The 19,924-nt window shown below is 48.9% G+C and overlaps 1 protein-coding gene across 1 annotated transcript in view; it reads left to right on the top strand.

Moving 5' to 3' along the window:
• The window catches only part of PBX3 (PBX homeobox 3), a 35,911-nt gene that overhangs the window by 13,986 nt on the left and 2,001 nt on the right, over nucleotides 1-19,924 (top strand). The window contains exons 2-7 of the mRNA XM_010721078.3: nucleotides 3,475-3,716; nucleotides 7,596-7,786; nucleotides 9,254-9,389; nucleotides 15,818-15,983; nucleotides 17,090-17,202; nucleotides 18,009-18,098. Of these exons, the coding sequence (XP_010719380.1) occupies nucleotides 3,475-3,716; nucleotides 7,596-7,786; nucleotides 9,254-9,389; nucleotides 15,818-15,983; nucleotides 17,090-17,202; nucleotides 18,009-18,098 (938 nt within the window). The remainder of the gene's footprint in view (nucleotides 1-3,474; nucleotides 3,717-7,595; nucleotides 7,787-9,253; nucleotides 9,390-15,817; nucleotides 15,984-17,089; nucleotides 17,203-18,008; nucleotides 18,099-19,924) is intronic.

The following is a 19,924-nucleotide window of genomic DNA, read 5'->3' on the forward strand; positions in this document are numbered from 1 at the left end:
GTGGGGTGGGGGTGGGGATGGCGGTGGGGATGACGGTGGGACAGAAGGGTTGCAGAGGACAGCTGCGGAGGCTTTGGCATGGCTTTGCTCCAGGGCCGGAAGCAGATCAGGGAGCCCTCCATGGCCACCAGCCTGCGTGGAGCACGGGGCACCTCTCCTCCCAGCCTGGCCATCACAGAAGCGGCCGAGAGGAGAGGGCATGGGGTGAGGCAGCGCCTGGTGATGCAGCCCACATCCCAGGGGTTGGGTGCTGCTCGTGTTTGCAGAATTGCTCTGCCAGGGAGGGCACCGCCATACAGTTCAGACACTGCAGGTTTCTAATCTGCTTATTTATAATTCAAAAGCTTGCCCATATATTAATGAACCCTTAATGAGCTGTTGAAAATGCCTGAATTACAGTCAGATTATTAAACTCCAACGGCCCCTGTAATCATACCATTTGAGTGGGCTTTAGGTACTTTTCATATCTGCAGCTTTGTATTGTGAAGGAGATGGGTTTATTCGAAGAAAGCTTTGTAATAATTTTGACCCGCAATTTATTTATTGGCCTCTGAATGCAGCAGTCTATGCAGATGCTCTCGTCTATTATGTGTGGGGGCAGGTGCACAGCATGTTGAGAGACAGCTAATTAGGATTTGCTGAAAGATATGCTAAAACTGTGGTCTTATAACAAAGCCAAGTTCATTGTTAAACAATGTTTTAGTGTCTGTTTATGTGATTTGTCTAAATCATCGAGATACCGAAATGAACGCTGTAGTTATAAGCAGATTAAAATCAGGAGCACACGTGCTTTTTATTAACTTGCAATGCACTATAGTTACCAAGGATACTCCCATGTTAAGTGCCGTGGCCCCAGGTACCCCAGAGCCGTCCGACGGCCGAGGGCCCTGGAGCTCTCTGCGACCTGCCTGGCTGCTGTGGCTGCGCCCGGTGTGGGACGTCGTGCTTCTGCTGCCATTAGCACAGCTCTCCTGGAGGTGATGTATTGTTGTGTTCTCGGAGTCTGTGCTGCACCTCCATTCCGCCATGCATTGAAAGGTCACTGAGCTAAGCAGTAATAAACTCGTAGGTTGATATACTGAGGAATGAAACAGGGAAACAATAGCCACTGAGTGTGAGCTTATATGTCAAAAAATACATATATTATCACCGTATTCAAACGAAGAGTAATTTATAAAGGCAGGTGCTGGTAGAAGCAAGTGTGTTGCTAGCAACCAGAGAGAGCCTTCCCTGCTGCATGGAGCCCAGGGGTGCTCTGACTGTTCAGGCAGCACCAGGGCATGGAGCTGAGGCTGAGGACATGTGAGATGCAGGGAGCATGGCTGCAGGAGCTCTGTGTGGCTGCACAGAGCTGTCGTGGCTGCAGCTGCTCTTGGCTGTGCTGAGCTGCATTGTGTTCATGGGGAAAGGCTGGAATTAATGCACAGCTTAATGCCTGTTGGAACCAGTTAGTCAACTTACAGCTTTGCCATTCCAGAGAGCAGTGTGGCTCACTCAGAGGCAGAACAAACGCTGCATCCCCACATGTGCACTGTGTCTTCTCTCTCTGCGGCTGACTGCAGGCTCACGCTCCCCCAGCTGGATGCTCTGCAGCACTCAGCATCGAGGTGAGTGCAGCGTACCCACATCACCTGCTCCAGGGACACACAGCAGAGCTGCAGTGCCTTCATCGTTGTCCACATCTGCTGAATTCCTTCCTGTTGTGCTCTGGGGCCAGTGACTCCTTCAGTGTCCTCTGCAGATGTTATCTTCTGCATTTCAGCCTTGGACCATCCGCTGTTCTTTGTCAATTTACAGAAGGAGTGTTGGTTTTCAATATTAATTTAAGTTTGGATGGGTACCATCAATCTGGACAGAGCCCTGTAGCTTTTGGTCTGTGTGGGAGCAGGGACAGCAGGTCCTGGGAGTGGATATGGGGCCCAGGTGTCGCCTCCTGTGTGCAGAGCAGCAGGCCGGGTCTGAGCTGTGCACAGGGTGCACTGGGTGATGCATCGTATCATCTGTGAACCTCTGAACAGGCAACAGAAATAATTTAAGGAGATCATGAGACTTTTTTTTTCTCGTGAAATTATGTGGAATTATAGCTTTAAATGAAGGTGACAGGTTTAAAAGGCGCATTTTAGCACCAAGTAAATGCTGTGCTCTCGGGGCTGGGCAGCTGGCCGGACAGCTCTGTGCTGAGCAGGGTGCTCAGACGCCGGGCAGAGCCTGGGCAGCAGCGTGGCTGTCCCTGAGCGGGGCTGCGGTGGTGCTGCCAGTCGGAGCTGCCAGGCACAGGTGCTGCAGTGGGGGGCTGCCGGGCCCTGGACCTGTGAAGGGAGCACAGCAGCGTCCTCCTGCACAGGTGTAAGGAGGTTAATTGGGCTGGGATGCACATGTGTGCATCACATCTTTAATGGAAATGTTGATTCGGGAAGCCACAGCTCTAATGATTTCTGTACAAGTGTAATTATTTTTAAACTTTGTTTTCAGCATTGTTGATGACAACTTGGCACCGCGCCTGCATGACCTGATTAAACTTACACATTGTCAGCCTTGATCTATAGGATGCAGTGGAGAATGCTGACTGAGCATCACTTTGGAAATTCTTGATTTAAAACAGAAATTAGATTTAGAGTATTGTTTCCAACAGTGCAGTGGAGGAGCACTGGTGATTCCAAACACACTGGGTGCCCCCGCGGTGATAGCAGCTTGTTCCCTGTTCTGTACAGGGCAGCTCAGGCCCCGTTCATGCCCTGTGCCACATTGTGCTGTCCTGTGCCTGCTGCCACCTCCTCAACACTGTTTCCCATGTGGCTGTTTCTGGGCTATTGCCTTGATTCTGCCCCATTTCCCCTTTCCTTTGGGAGCTTTCAGCACTGAATGCCTGTGTGGAGCCAGAGACCACTGCAGATGTGTGCCTGGTGCCAGTGGATCCTCAGCTCTTCCTGAGCCACTGGGGTTGAAACAGCAGACCTTTCCTTGGCCCTTTGTGCCAACATTTGGACTTGCAGGAGCAGAATCCAGTTGGGCGAGTCTCAGTTGGAGGGGGAGTGCAGTGCTCCGATCCATTTGGAAGGAAATGAGAAGAAAATTTGTACTTTGGAATAAATAATGCACTTAAATTTATCGTGAGGTCTTGCGTCAAAGCAGTGTGATGTATAGGGATAATAGCAGCCTTGTGTCGGTTGAGATACACCTTGGAAAACAGTTGGAAGGTGTATGCGTCTGCACTCATGTGGATGCTCTTAATACTTACAATGAAGGGTTTAAATATTTGGCAGCGTCCTTTAAAAGCTGGAGGAAGACACTCTGGTTCTTTATGGGAACTGGTGGGGTTCTGTAGGATGCTGGGAGCCCACAGGGTTGGTCTGTGCTGCACTCTGTGAGTGCTCCCACGAGGACAAGGCTGGGCAGGGCGAGGGAGCGGGCAGGGCAGGGCGGATGCAAGAAGTACTGATGGTGTTTTCTCTTCTTCTCTTTTTTCTGCCCAAGGTTTGAGCATCCGAGGAGCCCAGGAGGAAGACCCTCCCGATCCCCAGCTAATGAGACTAGACAATATGCTTCTGGCAGAGGGAGTCTCAGGTCCGGAGAAAGGTGGGGGATCGGCGGCAGCAGCTGCAGCCGCAGCAGCCTCTGGAGGGTCTTCAGATAACTCTATTGAACACTCAGATTACAGAGCCAAATTGACCCAGATCAGACAAATCTATCACACAGAGCTGGAGAAATATGAACAGGTCAGACATCAGCCTCTCAGTTGTTTGTGTCCCCACTGCTGCCCTTGCACCTCTCTTGCCAGTAGCTGGCACCCAGGGCTCGGATGGCTCTCCCTGTTCTGGTTGCCTGTGCTGCCTATGAGGGCTGCAGGGCACATGTTTGCATGCCCAAGTGTTCTCTGTTGTCTGTAACCATATAAAGTAGCACTGGAGACAGTATTCCCTTTGTCGAGCCAGCCCTGGATGGAACAGGCTGTGTGTGCCCCCGGGTGGCTCAGGAGACACAGCATGGCTGCGGGGCTGGGTGCAGTGTGTGCTGTGTGTGTGCCTCTGGCCACTCGCAGGGGTGGGGAGGCTCTGGTTTCTCAGTGAACAACTACAAAGAGCACAGGGAGTGGGAAGTGTGGCTCTGAGAGACGTTCAACCCTCGCAAGCTTCTGTTGGTGCCTTTGTTTTCTGCTCCCAGCGGTGTCCTGACAAAGCTGGCAAACCCTGAGCCCACTAGCTCAGTGAATTCAATCAGCGGTGGTTTCCTGAGCAGAGCAGGGGAAGCCCTGCCCTTGCCCCTGCCTGTCACAGCACAGTGTCGCTCTGAACAAGCCCAAACCACAAACAAGATGAGGAGTGGCAATAAAACCTCCTGGAGCTGCGTGAGCAGAGAGCCATGTGCCATGAGGCCCTGGCTGCCTTCCCACAGCTTCCTCCTTTTGCTGTGCAGGGCCAGGTGCCTCTGTGCCAATCTTTTCTCCCTCAAGTGACCCCATTCCACCCCAAAGACACTGGTGTCCTGCGGGGCCCCTTGAGCTCTCACACAGTGGTGGCCAGTGCACAGCCTGCAGCCTGACATGAGGATGGCCGCCAGAAGAGTGAGTGCCTTCCAGCAGGAGCGTCTGCTGCAACCACAAGGACACGGGCTGGAAACAGATCTGGGGCTGAAGCAAATGCAGGTCGATGCTTACAGCTGTTTCCTGGCACCTCTCCTTTACCTCTAATAAGTTTAATGATGTGGGGGAAGCAGCAGCATTTTTAGCCCCGTAGCTCAATTTACAAAGGTTTCGACTGAAGTGTCACAGCCATCCGTCCACACCACGGGGAACTTTGGAGGATGCTCAAGTACTGCTAGGAGAGAGAGAAAGGTGAAGCTGCCCTGAGACATGTACGCTTCCCCCGTTGATCCTGACACCCAGCAGCGTCTGCTCCACAGAAATATGGTAATTTCCCAGCCCTGCAGCAAACTGTCTCCTGCTCGCCTGTCTCAGAGCGGCGCCTGTCTCGTAGTGGAGGGCTGGGGCTCAGCGTCGCTGTGCGCCTGCAGCCGGGCTGCTGCCACAGAGCAGGGCCACCCCGCACCCAGCAGGGCAGCTCCTCAGCGCTCTCCTGCACAGCCCACACCGAGTCCTTCCTGAAGATGCTCTGCAGATGGAGTTTGACGCTGACGTTTGTTGCCAGCTAGGGGAATGTGCTTGGAAAAAAAAGGAAGGGAAATGGAAAGTGTGTCATGCCATCACGCAGCTCTCCCCTCGCTGTGTGCCAGGAGAGATGGTCGTACACAGGCAGCTCCTTCCATAATTTACAGCTGCTATAATAGAGATGACATATTGAAAGCTATCTTCTATAATTACACTGAAATACATTTTTTTGCTGTAGGCAAAAGTACTGTAAGGGTCCCAGGCCTCCTGGAACAGCTGGGAACCTGCTTTCTAAGTTCACAGATGTCTTCTGGATTCACCCCAAATTGGGGTGAAGTGTGGCTGCTGGGAAGGCACCACCACCACCCCCAAGCACCGTGGCACAGTGTGGCTGCGGTTGTCTGGGGCTATTCCTTCTCTTTTCCTCCTGCTTGCCTTGATGAAGCGTTAAGGCTCGCAGAAGCATCCTCCACTCCTACAAGGTTTCTGAGCAGGTTAACAAGGCCATCACTTATAACCTGACATTATTAATAATGTCTCAGGCACCAAGCAGGGGCCTGAAAAATAGCACTGAAAGAGGGATCAAGTAGCTCGGACGTTATAAATAAACAAGAGAAAACAAGACAGAGCATCGGCAGAGTCTGAACGTGCTTCCACTCAGCTGTGCTACGGAAACATCACAGATGGGAGATGCTGGAGACAGAAAATAAAAGCAGGCCCTTTGCACAGATGTAACCAAACGAAGGCTTGTCCAGCAATTTAAGTAAATTCAGGAAGAGATTTTTGCTTTTTCAGCTTCAGAACAGTCGATCTTTAATATCTGTGTCAGAGACCCGCACCTGGAGTTCGGGTTGCGGTGGGAACCTGGAGCGCTGTGGCTGCAGCACCCGGCGCTCTGTGCTGCCCTGGTGGGACACCCGCACTGCCCCCAGCCAGGCGCTGCCTCCCAGCGGTGTGGCGGGAGGTAAATCAGCCTGTAATTTGCTTTCAGTAGTGTAAAGAAAAAAATCACTTTGCCTGAAGTGTATGCATCTTTCTTAAGGGTGTACCCAGATTTTAATTATCTAAATGTAAATACTTAACGAATTTTACTTAGAGTAATGAGCTAAAGTGCACACTACATAAATGAGATGTTCTAATTAATCATGTATGAACTACTGGTTTAAAGAAAAGCTATGTGAATTCTGCGAATGTTGGGCTATTGCCAAATTGCTAATCAGCATTTGCATTCATAGATGGCTTCACTTAATAAGTTGTGAGACGTTCAGCAAATGTTATAGGAAATTATGAGTTTTTAGATGCATAAACTTTTCACTTTTAACTCTTTCTCTCACACCAGCTATTGAAATGCAGGAGAATTGCTGAACACGTACTTGTAAGACAGATCATAGAATGATAGAATGGCTTGGGTTGCAAGGGACCTTAAAGATCATAGAGCTCCAACCCTCCTGTCATGGGCAGGTTTGCCAACCACTAGAGATTGTAATGCTATTTTTAACCTTGGCTTTAGGAGAAAAAGCTGAGCTGGAATCAGGTTGATACCTAATGCAATAGTTTAATTGTACACTGGATGCACAGAGCGAAGTCCTTCAGCCTTGTTTGGAAGTGACTGCAGCTCTGCAGTGCACAAGGAGGGCTTCTTGTGCAACTGCTGTGTTGCCCCCCTTGGCCTCTGAGGAGTGCCGCTGGGGCTGAGTGCAGTTTGCCCTTGGCCTGGTCCCCACTGCGCTCCAACTCTGTGCCAGCAAACCTGGGGCTGCGCTGCCACACTCCAGGCAGGCAGCAGGCCCAGGGTTTGTTTTCGAAAGAGATAAAGGAGATATAAATCAGCATAGTTTGTGGCAGCTTGCAGCCTGCGTGGGGGGAAGCTGGGATGCCAGCATGACAGCCACTTGGTCACGCAGAGGCTCAGATCAGCAGAGCCTAGTGATGATGCAGCCTGCAGAAGTTTATATCATCGTGTCCTTTCGCCCGCATAGTCTGGGGCTAGTGATGGATGGCTGCTACAGCCTCCCCTCCCCAGCGCCTGGCTGCGCTGTGAGGCCAGGCTGGGCACAGCCGTGCTGTGACGCCATGTGCGGGAGGGGGCTGCACGGGACTGCTCCAGCGGGTCTAAATTCCCGACCTTCTGCAGGGAGTTAAACCCTCCTGTGCTGCCTGCGTGCATTCAGCACACCCCTGGAAGTGCTGGCTGCCGACAGATTCTGCTCATGCATCTGAGCATGTGCTGGCACTGCTCACAGCGTCCTGCCCCCAACCACTTACTGAAGGATCAGCCTTCCAGATCCCACTCCCCATCGACTGGCTGGGCACTGGTCGCTTCATGAATGGGAAGGGATAAGAGCAAGGAGGAACCACGCCAGTGCTGGCTGCTGCCAGCTGCATGCAATCTGCTCCCATGGCTGTGTGTGGGGATGGCGCTGCGTGAGGCTTCGCATGCTTGTTGGGTGGCACAAAGCAATTTCTAAGCCTCTCCTTCCTTCCTTTGCAGGCATGTAATGAATTTACCACACATGTGATGAACCTGCTCAGAGAACAGAGCCGAACGCGTCCCATTTCTCCTAAGGAGATTGAAAGGATGGTGGGCATCATTCATCGAAAATTCAGTTCCATTCAGATGCAGCTGAAGCAAAGTACTTGTGAAGCAGTCATGATTTTAAGGTCGAGGTTCCTTGATGCCAGGTAAGGCTGAGATGACTGCCCCGGCTTTTCTGGGATGGAGGGGCTGCTGCTGGCAGTGTTTGTGCTGAGCACTGTTCCATCACTGCGGTTAATTTAAATGGCTGCAGGTACCAGCATTTCCCAGCATAGGGCCGTAACCGGTCCCACAACACAACCAGGTTACCCAGGAGCAACATGTCACAGCCTGAGGCTGGCTCTGAGTTAGCAGCTGCCTGCACCTGCGGTAAGATAGGTGTTGATAATTCCAAAGACCGGATCTGCTGGCCCCTGTCCCAACAAGCTGTTATGTAAGTAGGGTAGGTGGTGGCGAAAGAGGGGCTAACAGCCTGATTTGCTGGGGTACCCCAAGAAGGTGGGATGCTGCCCCAGCACTGTCCCTGCCACAGGAGCCTGGCAGCTGGCTGAGCCCGCAGTACAGGAAGAGCCCATGTGGAGCCTGCAGTTATCAGCCAGTGCCTGCTTCACACCTGAAAGCTGTGAGGAGCTAAACAAGAGCAAAATAATTTTATTAACAAGGAGGTCACTGGCAGGTGTGGCAAATTAGGATAATTACAAACAGTTGGAGGGAATGTCTGTGGAGAGCTCTAGTAACTGCAAAAGGTAAAGCTTGCAGATGCACATTTTAAAGTGATTTCTTTAAAAAGGAGGAAGGTAAATAAGGCAAAATGAGCGGAAGCACAGTAATGAGATAAATGCAGCTCTAGGGAGAGTCTGCCTGCTCCAGGATACGGCATCGTTAGCAGCACCGCGATACTCCTGGAAGAGAGCGCTGGGGATTGCTGCTAGGCTGCCTGCTGGCCTGCAGCACCGCCTGTGATTGCAACCAGCCTGGAGGGAAAGGAGCTCTGACAGAATGTCTACTGGAGATTCTGTGAGGAGCTCCCAGGGCGGCAAGCAGCATGTCCCAGCATGAAAGAAAACAGCTGTGCAGGTGCTGCTGCAGGGTCCTCAGGGTGGGCCGGCTGTGGCTGCACCTCAGGGAGTGCCTCAGCACTGCAGCCTGCGCTGCCCTCAGCAGTGTGTGCGGGCTAGTTGGCTCCCTGAGTGCTGGATGGGGATGTGGCATGCAGGCAGCCCTGCTGTGCTCACCCCAGTAGCCCCGTGTGGGAGCCCTGGCTGAACGGGGGAAGGGAAGGGGCTCGGTGATGCTGTTGTCAGCAGTGGAGATACAGCTGTGGAGCAGGCAGCGTGCTCTTTTGGGCTGAGGCAGGCGCTGGCTGACTCCAAGTCTGCTCTTGGCTCATTTCCTGCTCTGCTGCCCCAGGTCTCAGCCTGTGTTGTGTGGGAGTTGTCTGTGTGTCCCTGGGAGGAGCCCCGTGCAGGCTGGGTGAGGTTGGAGGCAGCGCTCAGACCCCGGCAGCCCTCAGCGCGGTGATGGTAGAGCTGGGGGTGTGGAGGCGGCTGCGTGCTGCCCTGCTGGAGCTCTGTTGGTGTTGGAACAGCCGTTGTTTTCTTTTCTCATTTCAGAAGGAAAAGACGCAATTTCAGTAAACAAGCCACAGAAATATTGAATGAGTATTTTTACTCCCACCTCAGTAACCCTTACCCCAGTGAAGAAGCCAAAGAAGAGCTGGCAAAGAAGTGCAGCATCACGGTATCGCAGGTAGGCAGCAGGGGGAGCGCGGCCCCATTCCCCCACCGCTCTCTGGCCGAGCTGCCCCAGCTCAGGATGGGCTTCCGCAGGGGCTGCGCGTGCAGGCAGTCCGTGCCCCGTGCTCTGTCCTGATCCTTTTGGCTCTCTCACTGACTGTGGGTGGATTTGGGGCTCGGGGTCTGGCTGAACGCTGCAGCCTGGCGTCGTGCAGCAGGCAGCTAGGCTGGTTGGGCTGAGCTGTCTGCGTGCGGTGGTGGAAATAAAATTAAAGATGTGGAAATGGCAACGTCCTGCTTGACGTCAGTTTTCTCTGTGCGGTCTGGGCTCTTCCTAACTGAGCCTTATTGTCTGTTATGAATTTAGTTTCAAAACTTTCTGTTATTTCAGGGAAACTCAGGTTATTGACAAACGTATAATCTATCTCTATAGATCAGAATTTCTTTGATTAGTTGACATCTATGCAGCATCTCAATATTACTGAAGTGACATGAGTGCTTTCTTTGTAGCAAAAACGAATCAGGAAGGTTGATCCTTTTATCTTGTGTAACAGATGTTACTGTAAAGTTAATGCAAGAAAAACAGTATCTCTCTAATTAGAAGGGCTTAATTCCATTGGCTGGGACTGTTTTCTGAACAGGCCAAAACACGTGTACAGCTCTGAGCTGGGTCCTCACAGAAACATTCAGGCTGATGGCACCAATACATCAAACTTTCATTCACTGTTTCCTTCACCACTTTAAAAAGCAAAATAACATGTTGCATTTCTTGTGGCCTGTATGCTTGACAGAAAGCCAAAATAATCCCACATCAAATCTGGCACACACAGCTTGGGAAAGGTTGCTCTTGGGTGGTAGAAGAGAAAGTTCACGGCAGTGTCCCTGTCCTCCAGCTGTCCCATTGCAGGGCTGTATGCCATCTCCTCCCAGCTCCGTCAGCTCTGCTTATCAATATTTCAGGTCCTTTAGAGGAACAACGCCTGCGGCGAGTGTGTTAACTATTAATGATTGCAGGCTTTGGTATTGGCATTATTAGCAGCGCAACCTTTAGCTTTATAATTAAGACTTGAGTTGAGATTTACTTTATAAGTATCCATTGAATCCATGAAAAATTCAGGCTCTTTACTGAAGACTTTCAGATGAAATCTTCTGTGAGAAAGGCCACTCAGGTCCCCAAAATCTGATCTTACTTAATTAACTTTGTGCCATCAGAAGTACAAACTCTAACACAACTGTCCTCTGCTGTGAAAGAGGCTCGTGAGATGCTCGTGCCATGCTTGCTTCCCAGCACGCAGCATGTCCTGTGCTCCTGCCGGGTGGGAAGCTTGTGTGACCAGTGAAGGTAAGGGGTGCAAGTGGGAACGGTTTCTCTTGGTCCTCTTACAACTGGCTGTGGTGATGTGCAGGAGTTTTGGTTTTTCCTCTTGGAGAATGCTCAATGAGAGAAGGAAGTAGATGTTGCTCTGTTGAGCCTGCTACAGGGCAGAAAATGGTATTTGTGGCCCAAAGGGCCCCCTTTGGGAGGCTCGGCACAGAACTTGCTTGCTCTTAAGTTTTTCCTTTGTCACTGCTAGCATCACACGAGTAACTGCAGCCCAGCAGGCAGCTATGGGCAGCTGTGCCAGCCCACAGGTATCACTGCAACTCTCCCAATGACTGGAGCCAGCCAAACAGTTGCAGAGCACAGGAGGACCTGTGCAGCTTGGTCCACAGACTGGTCTCATTGCTGGTTTCAGTCATTTTGGCATAATACAGCTTATTGCAGTTCCTCCAGTAAGTGGTGTTTGAAAAATCCTCCCACAAGAGCCAAAGTGGCTTGCTGTGTAGATAGGAGAGCCAACGTCATCAACATGAAGTTGGACAACACAGAGATCGGCTCTGCTGGCACAGTGTAATCAGGGAAAACACACAGACTGTGCTGGAGAGCACAGCAGAGCTGCTGAAGAGATGTTTTGTGTCCAGCCAGGAGCTGGAGAGCTGTGCCTGGCAGAGGAGGAGTTAGTGATCCTGGAGAGTGGGCAGATAAAAAGCTAGACCTAGATAAGGCTGAGGAGGCTGAAGGAAATGAGATGGAGCATTTGAGAAGACATAAGTGATCGCTTCTAGTGCTAATAGATCTGATTGCTTTCTTAATTGGCTGTTTGATAAGATTTAATGTATATGTTGTAGAATGAAATAAAAGGCAGGCAGATGGTCCAAAAGAGTAGGAGCAGCAGTCATCCTGTAATGTGAATATAGGTTTGCCTCTTTAATATTTGATACGAGCGTGAATTAGTCGTTCCCTGAATCCATTAGGAAGCCTGGGTGAATGATGGGAGTAGCTGCATTGCCTGCTTTATACCATTCTGCACATCCTGAGCTTTGAAGGGCAACATTTCCCAACCTAAGAGTAAGGACAGCATTAAACCACAAAGCTCAGCATCTGCCAGAGATGCAAATCTGGGGCAGTGGCTGAAGCAAGGGGTGTGTGAACGGCTGAAGAAGTCTCTGATGATGGGAAGGCCAGAACACTGGGCAGTGTACCACCTAATGTGAGAGAAGCCTGCAGTGAGAGGGGGTGCCTCCGATCAGCTGGTTACTTGCATTCCTGATAGATCTCCTTTCACCACTAGAAAATGTGAATGCTGTGGTTATCCTGCTCTTTGATTTTTCCAGGGCGTTTCCAAAGGCCGTATGGCAGGGCTGCAGGATTAGTTGATATTTACTAGGTCAAACTGGGCTGAAGTTGTCTTTCTTTGTACTGAAAAATGTATATATTTTTAAGGCCATCTAGCAGAAAAGCTCCAAGCGTGCACTGTAAATTAGCACTGTGCACGCTGCCCTGGTGCTTGGCAGCAAAAGTCAGAGGATGCAATCCAGAAATCAGGCGTAAATTGAGCAGTCATTTAAAATACTGGCAGGAGTAGCATCACCTGGGATGAGCGATGGCATCCAAGCGAGTGACTGAGCTACACCTTTCACAGGGTTTTTATGAAAAATCTCTAAGCAGATCTGTTTCCAGTCCTGACCAGGAGTCCCTCTGACGTTGCCTTGCCTGGCACTGTGCCCGAGCTGCCTCCTTGGCTGCAGAGGCCCCGGAGGACAAAGAGCTGGGAAGTGAGAAGGGGGGAAAAAGCTAACTGTTGGCTTTGGAATCCTGGAGGTTTCTGTTTGTGTTTGAAGAAACTTGGTCCTTTTTCTATCTGAGCTGGGCTTCCCATGCAGTCTCTCCTAACAGTGATCCAGTACTAACTTGTACTGTCAGCGGCTGGGGAATGCTGGGGGCAGGTTCATGGCAGAATATTTTCTCCCTCAAACAATTAGTGAGAATTTTGGATCAGCCTCCCCCCCGATTAAGCAGCTGACTGGAAACCTTGCTGCTAAGACACTTCACTGATCTGTGAAGAAACTTGTCTCCTGGAATCATTTAGTTGGGGATGGGAGATAGATGGTTTTAGTTTTGGTCCTGGTGTTTAAAGTACTGTGTAGAGAAGGTGTTTCAAGAAAAGCATAAAGACAAACTATTTATTAAGATGAACACCTCATGCAATTTCATTTTAAGAGTATGGAAAAGGTAATTCTAGGGAAAAAAATGTCCTTAACAGAACATTGTTGGCTGTAATTTAGAACCACCCGATCAGCACGTGTTTGTGGGAGATAAACTGTGTCATCTGTTCTCTCCGTGCTGTGGCTGCGAGGCTGATGTTTTATACTTTTGCAGATGAGTCTCTTTCAGGGTGTCATGAACAACTATCAGTCTATCATATGAGCTATAGAAAGGGCATAGTTGCTGCTGAAAGCATGTCAGTGGATTACGGCAATAAAATTTTTCACTGCTTCAAACTGAAGAAGAATACGGTTGACAAGAGAGTGTATTTAAAATCTTTTTTAAAGAATGCAAAAGCTGATTTTCAGCATCTCTCCAAGCCCCACTTCTTCTGCTCTGTTTGTTTTGGTAAGCACATTGACATGGAGAGCTGCAGATTTATAGGCTCTTATCCTTGACTTCATTTGGGAAGCGAGAAAAAAAAGATGTGAGCTTAAATAAATAGCCTGTAGATGTAAAATTGTTAGCTTTAGAACATGTACCATAATCGTACTGTGCTTATTTTCAGGTTTTTTTTCTGTTTTGTGTCATTTGGTTAGGTACAGAATATAAACAGTGCTACAAACCCTTGGAAAGACTATGGAAAAATTTCTGTGTCCATAAATATTTAGTTTACTCATTTCAACAGCGATGTTCTTGTGTCAGCTGGTTCTCTGCAGAACGAGGCCTGATTTATCCCAAGAACACAGCCGGTGCAGAGACAAAAGGCAGGCACGTCCCATCCCAAATCCCACACTAGGCATCAGGACCATTTAAGTAATAATTTATTGTCTTTTCATTAAACATTGCAATTAATGTGATAAATAAGTACAGTGGTATTTTTTGAAATGTAAGATACAATTAAGCCCAAGTAATAAACTGACCTTCAATGATCCGGAGTAGAAAGATGGTTGATTTTTTTTTTTTTAATTTTTTTAATTTTTTTATTTTTAATGTGAACATATGGATAGTTTGTTTAAATGAGAAGTGTGTCACGAAGCAGCTCACAACTTCCATTTTTAGGGTGAGCCTGCAGTGCTGAGAAGAGCCGGGGCACAGTGGATGAGGAGCAGGGCACGGCAGCCCCTCCAGGTGCCCTGGGCAGCCTGGTGACCACAGTCACACTGGGTGTGGGGGGAGGGAGGGCTGCAGGGGGCCAGCGGGGCTTCGTGGCGATGTGGTTCATCCTGCCCCAGTCCTGCCGCCCGCGCTGGCCCTGCAGTGGAGGATGTGAGGCGCGGGAATGCTGAGCCCTGCGGCCGGGAAGGAGGGGGTGCTGGGCTGTGACGTCCATCCTGGGGAGGCTCTGTCCAGGCCTGGGTGTGCAGTGTGTGCTTTGGTCTCAGAAATAGTTCAACATTTCTGGATGTTCATTTAGATGCGGTATGTGGGTTAAACATAACGTACGATTGCTGCTCCTCTCATTGCTTCCAATTAAACCTTGCTTGTTAGTTTAACCTCTAGGTAATCCCATCAAACAATTGATGTCAAGGAAACACTGCCCACAGTGGCTCTGGATGAGTGGCCATTAATTTTAATTGCCTTGATATTAAAGATTAAGAAGTATTGGGACTAGCAGAATGGAAACGATCTGATGTCAAGCAAATCCACTCGATGAGGCTTCCCCAGGCTGCTGGTGATATTAAAATTTTACTGTGAGAATTAAATAAACCTTTATTAGTGATGGCTGTTGTTTGATTGGTCCATGGGTGTGCATAAACAGAGGGATCTCGTGCACATCCGTGGACAATAGTTGATGTACAGAGATTCCTCAATTATGAAACTGTTAATAAAGCATAATCTGATTGTCCACAATAATTATTTGCTAGGTTTCATTAATGCATTATTGCTTTTCTGACTGACAAGATAAATATTAAGTGTAATACACAGAATACAGTACAGTAGATGCAGTACTATTTAGGGAAGGGAATGTATATGGTGGGCATCCTGAATTACAGTTAAAAGCTGGGTGCTTTTCATTAATTGTGTTAAAAGCTGGAGCTACCTAAAGCACAGATCCTGTGGGCTTTGCTGGGTGCTGCGGTGCACTCCTGGGCTTTCAGAGGAGCTGCAGAGCACTGTGGTGCTTGTGGGGTATGGGTGCAGCCAAGTGTCACCATGTGCCATGCAGTGTGAGCTTTGGTCCCTCGCTGCAGGGCACAACTAATTACCACTTGTGTTATTTCCAGTCCCCTCCCCTCTACCTCTGTCTCATTACAGATGCTTTTTTGTCTGGGCAGCTTTGGCTGTTGCCTGTGTTACGAACTGAGGCTGTTGTTTAGCTTTGTTGTAGTGCTGAACTTAAACAAAGGCGCTGAGAAACCACTGCAGGATCTTTTCTGAGCTGCTCCAGCCGTGACCTCTGCACGGGTTAATGGCCAGCGCCCTGCCAGCCACTCTGGTCTCAGTACAGTATCTTCAGAGAGAGATGACAAAGTGACTTTTCAGCCATTATTGATTTATATGATTCCTTTCATTTCCAGCCGACCAAACACAGCTCTAGGTGCGGGCTGCCAAGGTTGTTCTGGCCCCCAAATAAAGAACAATGTGAAGCTGGGGCAGTTTGCTCTGGCTCAGCCAGCAGGCGCTTCGGTCCGTGCGGCAGCTCTGCGGTTTTGCACTGCCCTCATGGATGGATGGCGATACTGACGAGAGACAGCAAGCTCCAGGATACGTGTTGGGCATCAGTTTGCCAGTGGACAAGCAGAACCAGATCGGACTCAAACCCATACTCATATTTGACTGATCCATGATTGTTGCAGGGCTCTTGCTGGGGTTGAGGTGCTGGGGTCAACTGGATCCAGCACAGCGCTTCGAGTTGCTTTGTTGAGTCAGACGCTTTGTGTCCTTCATCTGCCCCTCCTCCTTCAACGCAGGTCTCCAACTGGTTTGGCAATAAGAGAATCAGGTACAAGAAGAACATTGGGAAGTTCCAGGAAGAAGCCAATCTTTACGCAGCGAAGACGGCTGTGACTGCAGCGCACGCCGTGGCCGCGGCCGTCCAGAACAACCAGACCAACTCCCCCACCACGCCAAACTCTGGTGCGTACCCACGCGTGTTGGGGCAGCCTGCAGTGAGCTCGGCAGGGCTGAGCAGCTCCCTGGCAGCACTGCCTGGGGAGTGGGGTCGGCCTCGTGGGCTGCAGGGACTGAGCTGCAGCGCCCACCCCGGGTCTGCCTCGCTCTCACTGCTGGCAGCATCTTCACTTCTGTCAATACTTTAAGTGCTTTCTGATTCCATGAAAGTAACAGAAAATAAAGGGAGGCAGAACTCTCAAGCCTGTGTTTGTAGAACTGCTGTATTTATTGTCAAGATAAGAACATAAGAACAAAACACAGGGATATTTTAGTGTGCGCTAATTAAAATTTGTACTTTGGGTTGCTTGACAAGAGGTTGATATTATATATAAAAATCTAGGGACACAGCTTTTATTCCAGTCTAACCACATGTTCTTCTATAGTGTTTAACAACTGCCTCGCTAGTGCGCTGTTGACATTTTGCAAATGTAAGCATTAAGTTAGTGGAGGGAGCATCTAAAGAGGGAATCGGTTTGGGGCTCCGGAGGCAAGGGTTTCTGCAAAGTTTGGCACTATTTACAGTGAAGTTTTGCCACAGCAGTTGTAGGCAACTTTTTAAGAATGTAAAGATCCACGGGGAAAAAAAACACCTTTAATCAAAGGAAAGTAAGAGAAAGGTTCCTCCTCTGCTGATAGTAGATCAGCTAATTAGAAATTAGCAGGCATTTCTGTTTGAAGGAAGTATTAAACACAGGTTCAAAATCTGTTTTTTAGAGTGTTGAGCAATAGCGTTTGAGGATGAGGCGATCCACCGGGGAAGGCAGCTGGCACTGACGTGTGCTGTGTGTGCAGTGCTCTCCAGCAGTAAGGCGCCCCGGGCTCTGCTGGGTGTCCCTGCTGCCCCGGCGTGGTTTTGCTGCGCGCCGCTCAGCGCCGGGGGAGAAGCAGTGCAGGTCCCCACGCTGCACGGGCTCCTGCCGGGCCCTGCTGTGGGTCAGGAGCGTGGTTTCTGTTGGGCATTGCCTTTCCTTCTTGTTTCCTTTCTTCTTCTCCTTCCCCTGCCCTGAGGTCTTTGGGGTTATATATTTGTAGCTCTCTGTTATTCAGCTACTTAACTCTTTCCTTTCCAGGTTCTTCTGGTTCTTTTAACCTCCCAAATTCTGGGGACATGTTCATGAACATGCAGAGTCTGAATGGGGATTCTTACCAGGGGTCCCAAGTCGGAGCCAATGTGCAGTCACAGGTAGGAGAAATGCCCCACAGTAGGGCCTTTCTAGCAGGGTAGGGTTTGGGCTAAAAATTCCACCTTACTCTGGCTCTATTAAATGGTCTGTGCCTCGCTGCAGAGTGGAGGCTGCATATTTCTGAACGTGACCTACTCTTACCCCGGCATTGAATTTCACAAATACGAAGGAAAGAGTGATTTTTTCTGATTGAAACTTGAAGCTTTGTGAATGCATTCGGCTCTGGCTTGAGCTCATGGAATGGGATTGGGTGCATCTGACTTCCATGGACGCTGTAAATACAGTGAATTTTCTTTTTTCCTTTTCTTTTTTCTTTTTTTTCCCCCTTCTTTTTTTTCTTTTTTTCCCTTAATGTCTTTGTTTCATTTATTAGACAAACCTTTATTTGTGTATTTGTTTGAATGTCAGAACACATCTAACTGAGCTATTAAAGTACAAGTTATTCTCAGTCCCTTTTCCAGTCCTTTCACACAGGGCTTTATGTGTTCCATAATCTTTTCCCATACATGCAAGTACATCCAAACATATGAATATGCACAGCGCTCTGCTGCAGACACTTAAGAAGGACCTGCGGGATGCACTGCTGTGAGGAAGTTATTGTTTGGCTGGTGTGAGAAGCAGAGATGTATGGCTTTTAACATGCAGGGATTTGTTGAAATTCTGCCAGTCATTCTTGATTGATAAATTTGTCTTTCATAGAAGACGCTAAAGCCTTTTGGCTCACATAATTCAAAATGTTGCCTATTGTAAGTGATGATGTTTTAATAGATTTGGAATGATGAATTTTGTTTCCTCTTACTTTAAGGTGGATACCCTGCGTCATGTTATCAATCAGACGGGAGGATACAATGATGGCTTGGGAGGAAATTCACTGTACAGTCCACATAATTTAAATGTGAGTACCCAGGGGAAGAGTAGTTTGGAGAGCCATAAGCACGGTGTTGGGTAAATGCAGTCATTAACGCATGTATTAATTTCTCTTGCGATAGCATATTTTAACATTGCATCATTGGAGATGAACTGCAAAATGGCCCTTGATATGGCTCTGAGTCTTGGTCATGTAGGAAGAGAGAAAATTCTTAGAGCCATTACTATAAACAATTCAAATTTTTATATTTTTCAGCCTTACGAGTTAAAAAGTAATAGCCTTGGAGAGAAGGCTCTCGTTCTTTGCAGAGATGGTCAGATAACCGTGCTTGTATTCGTCACTGCTGCAATCAGGCATCAGGACTGCTCTTTTGACATACTTTTAGCCATTTCAAGGGTGCACATTTTTCCTGTGTTTGAGAAGTAATTTTGGCCTTGTTACTCGAACGAGAGTAGTAAGTCTGGCAAAGAGGTGCTAGTGAATTGAGAGACGTTAGACCGGGTTATGCTGGGTGCTGTCAGTCCCAGCCCTCGCTGTGGCTGCTGGCATCGGTTGGCGCTCCGGCCCTGCAGTGCCGCATGCAGCACCAGGATAGCTGAAGGCCGGGGGCTGTTCTGCTGCACGAGAGCCCGGGATGGAACACCTCCCAGGGCAGCAGGCTCTGCGCTGAAGGCTCCGCTGCAAATTGTGTTCAGCTCTCGTATTCAACTTCCTCTTCTCATTTGCCGCTTTAGAAATGAATGCTTCGTATTTGCTCACCAGGCGGCCTTCATCTGTTTGCCTTTTTATTCACAAAGTTTAAAATGACCGCGGAGGGAGTGCTGTCCAGGCTGTGCGTCTCCCACCCAGGGCAGCTCTGTGCCCGCCGCCCGCTGCTGTACGGTGCTGCAGCCCAGGGCGGTGTGCGGAGCATCTCTGGGAAAGGCTCAGCCACGGGGATGTGAGCTTTTCCTCTTTGAGGGTTTCCACTTGCCACGAGAGTAAATATTAATGATTTAAAATGTGATGGAAGATGTTCAATTGTAAAGGGAAAAAAGTACCATTAAATACTCAAATCTTTTACATTTGAAATGTCAAATCTTTCTTTTTGGGTTTATAAATAACTCATAATAACCCACAACAAACCATATAAAAAGCCTTTTAGTTGCATTTCTCCTTTTTCATTTAAGTGTTTTGAAATGCTTCAGAGAATTTGCGATATCCTTATCAACATGATAAAATATGAAACTGTGATTGCCTGCAGCATTTTACAGACATGAATTCCATCTTCACTGATGAGGCCTGATAAGGCGCTGTTGTATAATACAGTGCATAATCTCAAACCACCAGAGTAAGGATTAATTTATTTGAAAAAAAGAATGCTTGCTGACAACCTCTCCTCCAGCTGCCAAGCTGAGTAAAAATATTGTACATTTGTTGTTTATAAATTTGGATAAAAGAGGAATGATGTTTACTTCAGATGGAATATCTTTAGACTCATATCTGCACAAGAGTTTTTCTTTCTCTAAGTAGATTTTCATATCCTTAAAAAATAAAAATAAAAAGCAGAGGTGCCTCCGCACGCTTTGTGCATTGCCAGCCCGCGTCTGAGCAGCTGAGCATCTTAAGCCACGTGGTGAGGCTTCAGCCTTAATGCGATTGCAGGTCGGTATTGCCATTAATTTTACTTAAGGGAGCACAAACTCAAACCTTAGAATTTGTCACGATAAGGGCTTCTCTGTTTGCTGTTTTTCATCCACGCAGCAGACAATTACCAGGCGGTGCCGAGCGGTGCTGCAGGGCGGTCCGGGGCCGGCGTGAGCTCAGGGCAGCCCCTGGGCCCAGCCAGGCGGAGCGGCCCCGCGAAGGCGGCG

The sequence above is a fragment of the Meleagris gallopavo genome, chromosome 19 (genome assembly GCF_000146605.3).
Source record: "Meleagris gallopavo isolate NT-WF06-2002-E0010 breed Aviagen turkey brand Nicholas breeding stock chromosome 19, Turkey_5.1, whole genome shotgun sequence".
NCBI lineage: Eukaryota > Metazoa > Chordata > Aves > Galliformes > Phasianidae > Meleagris > Meleagris gallopavo.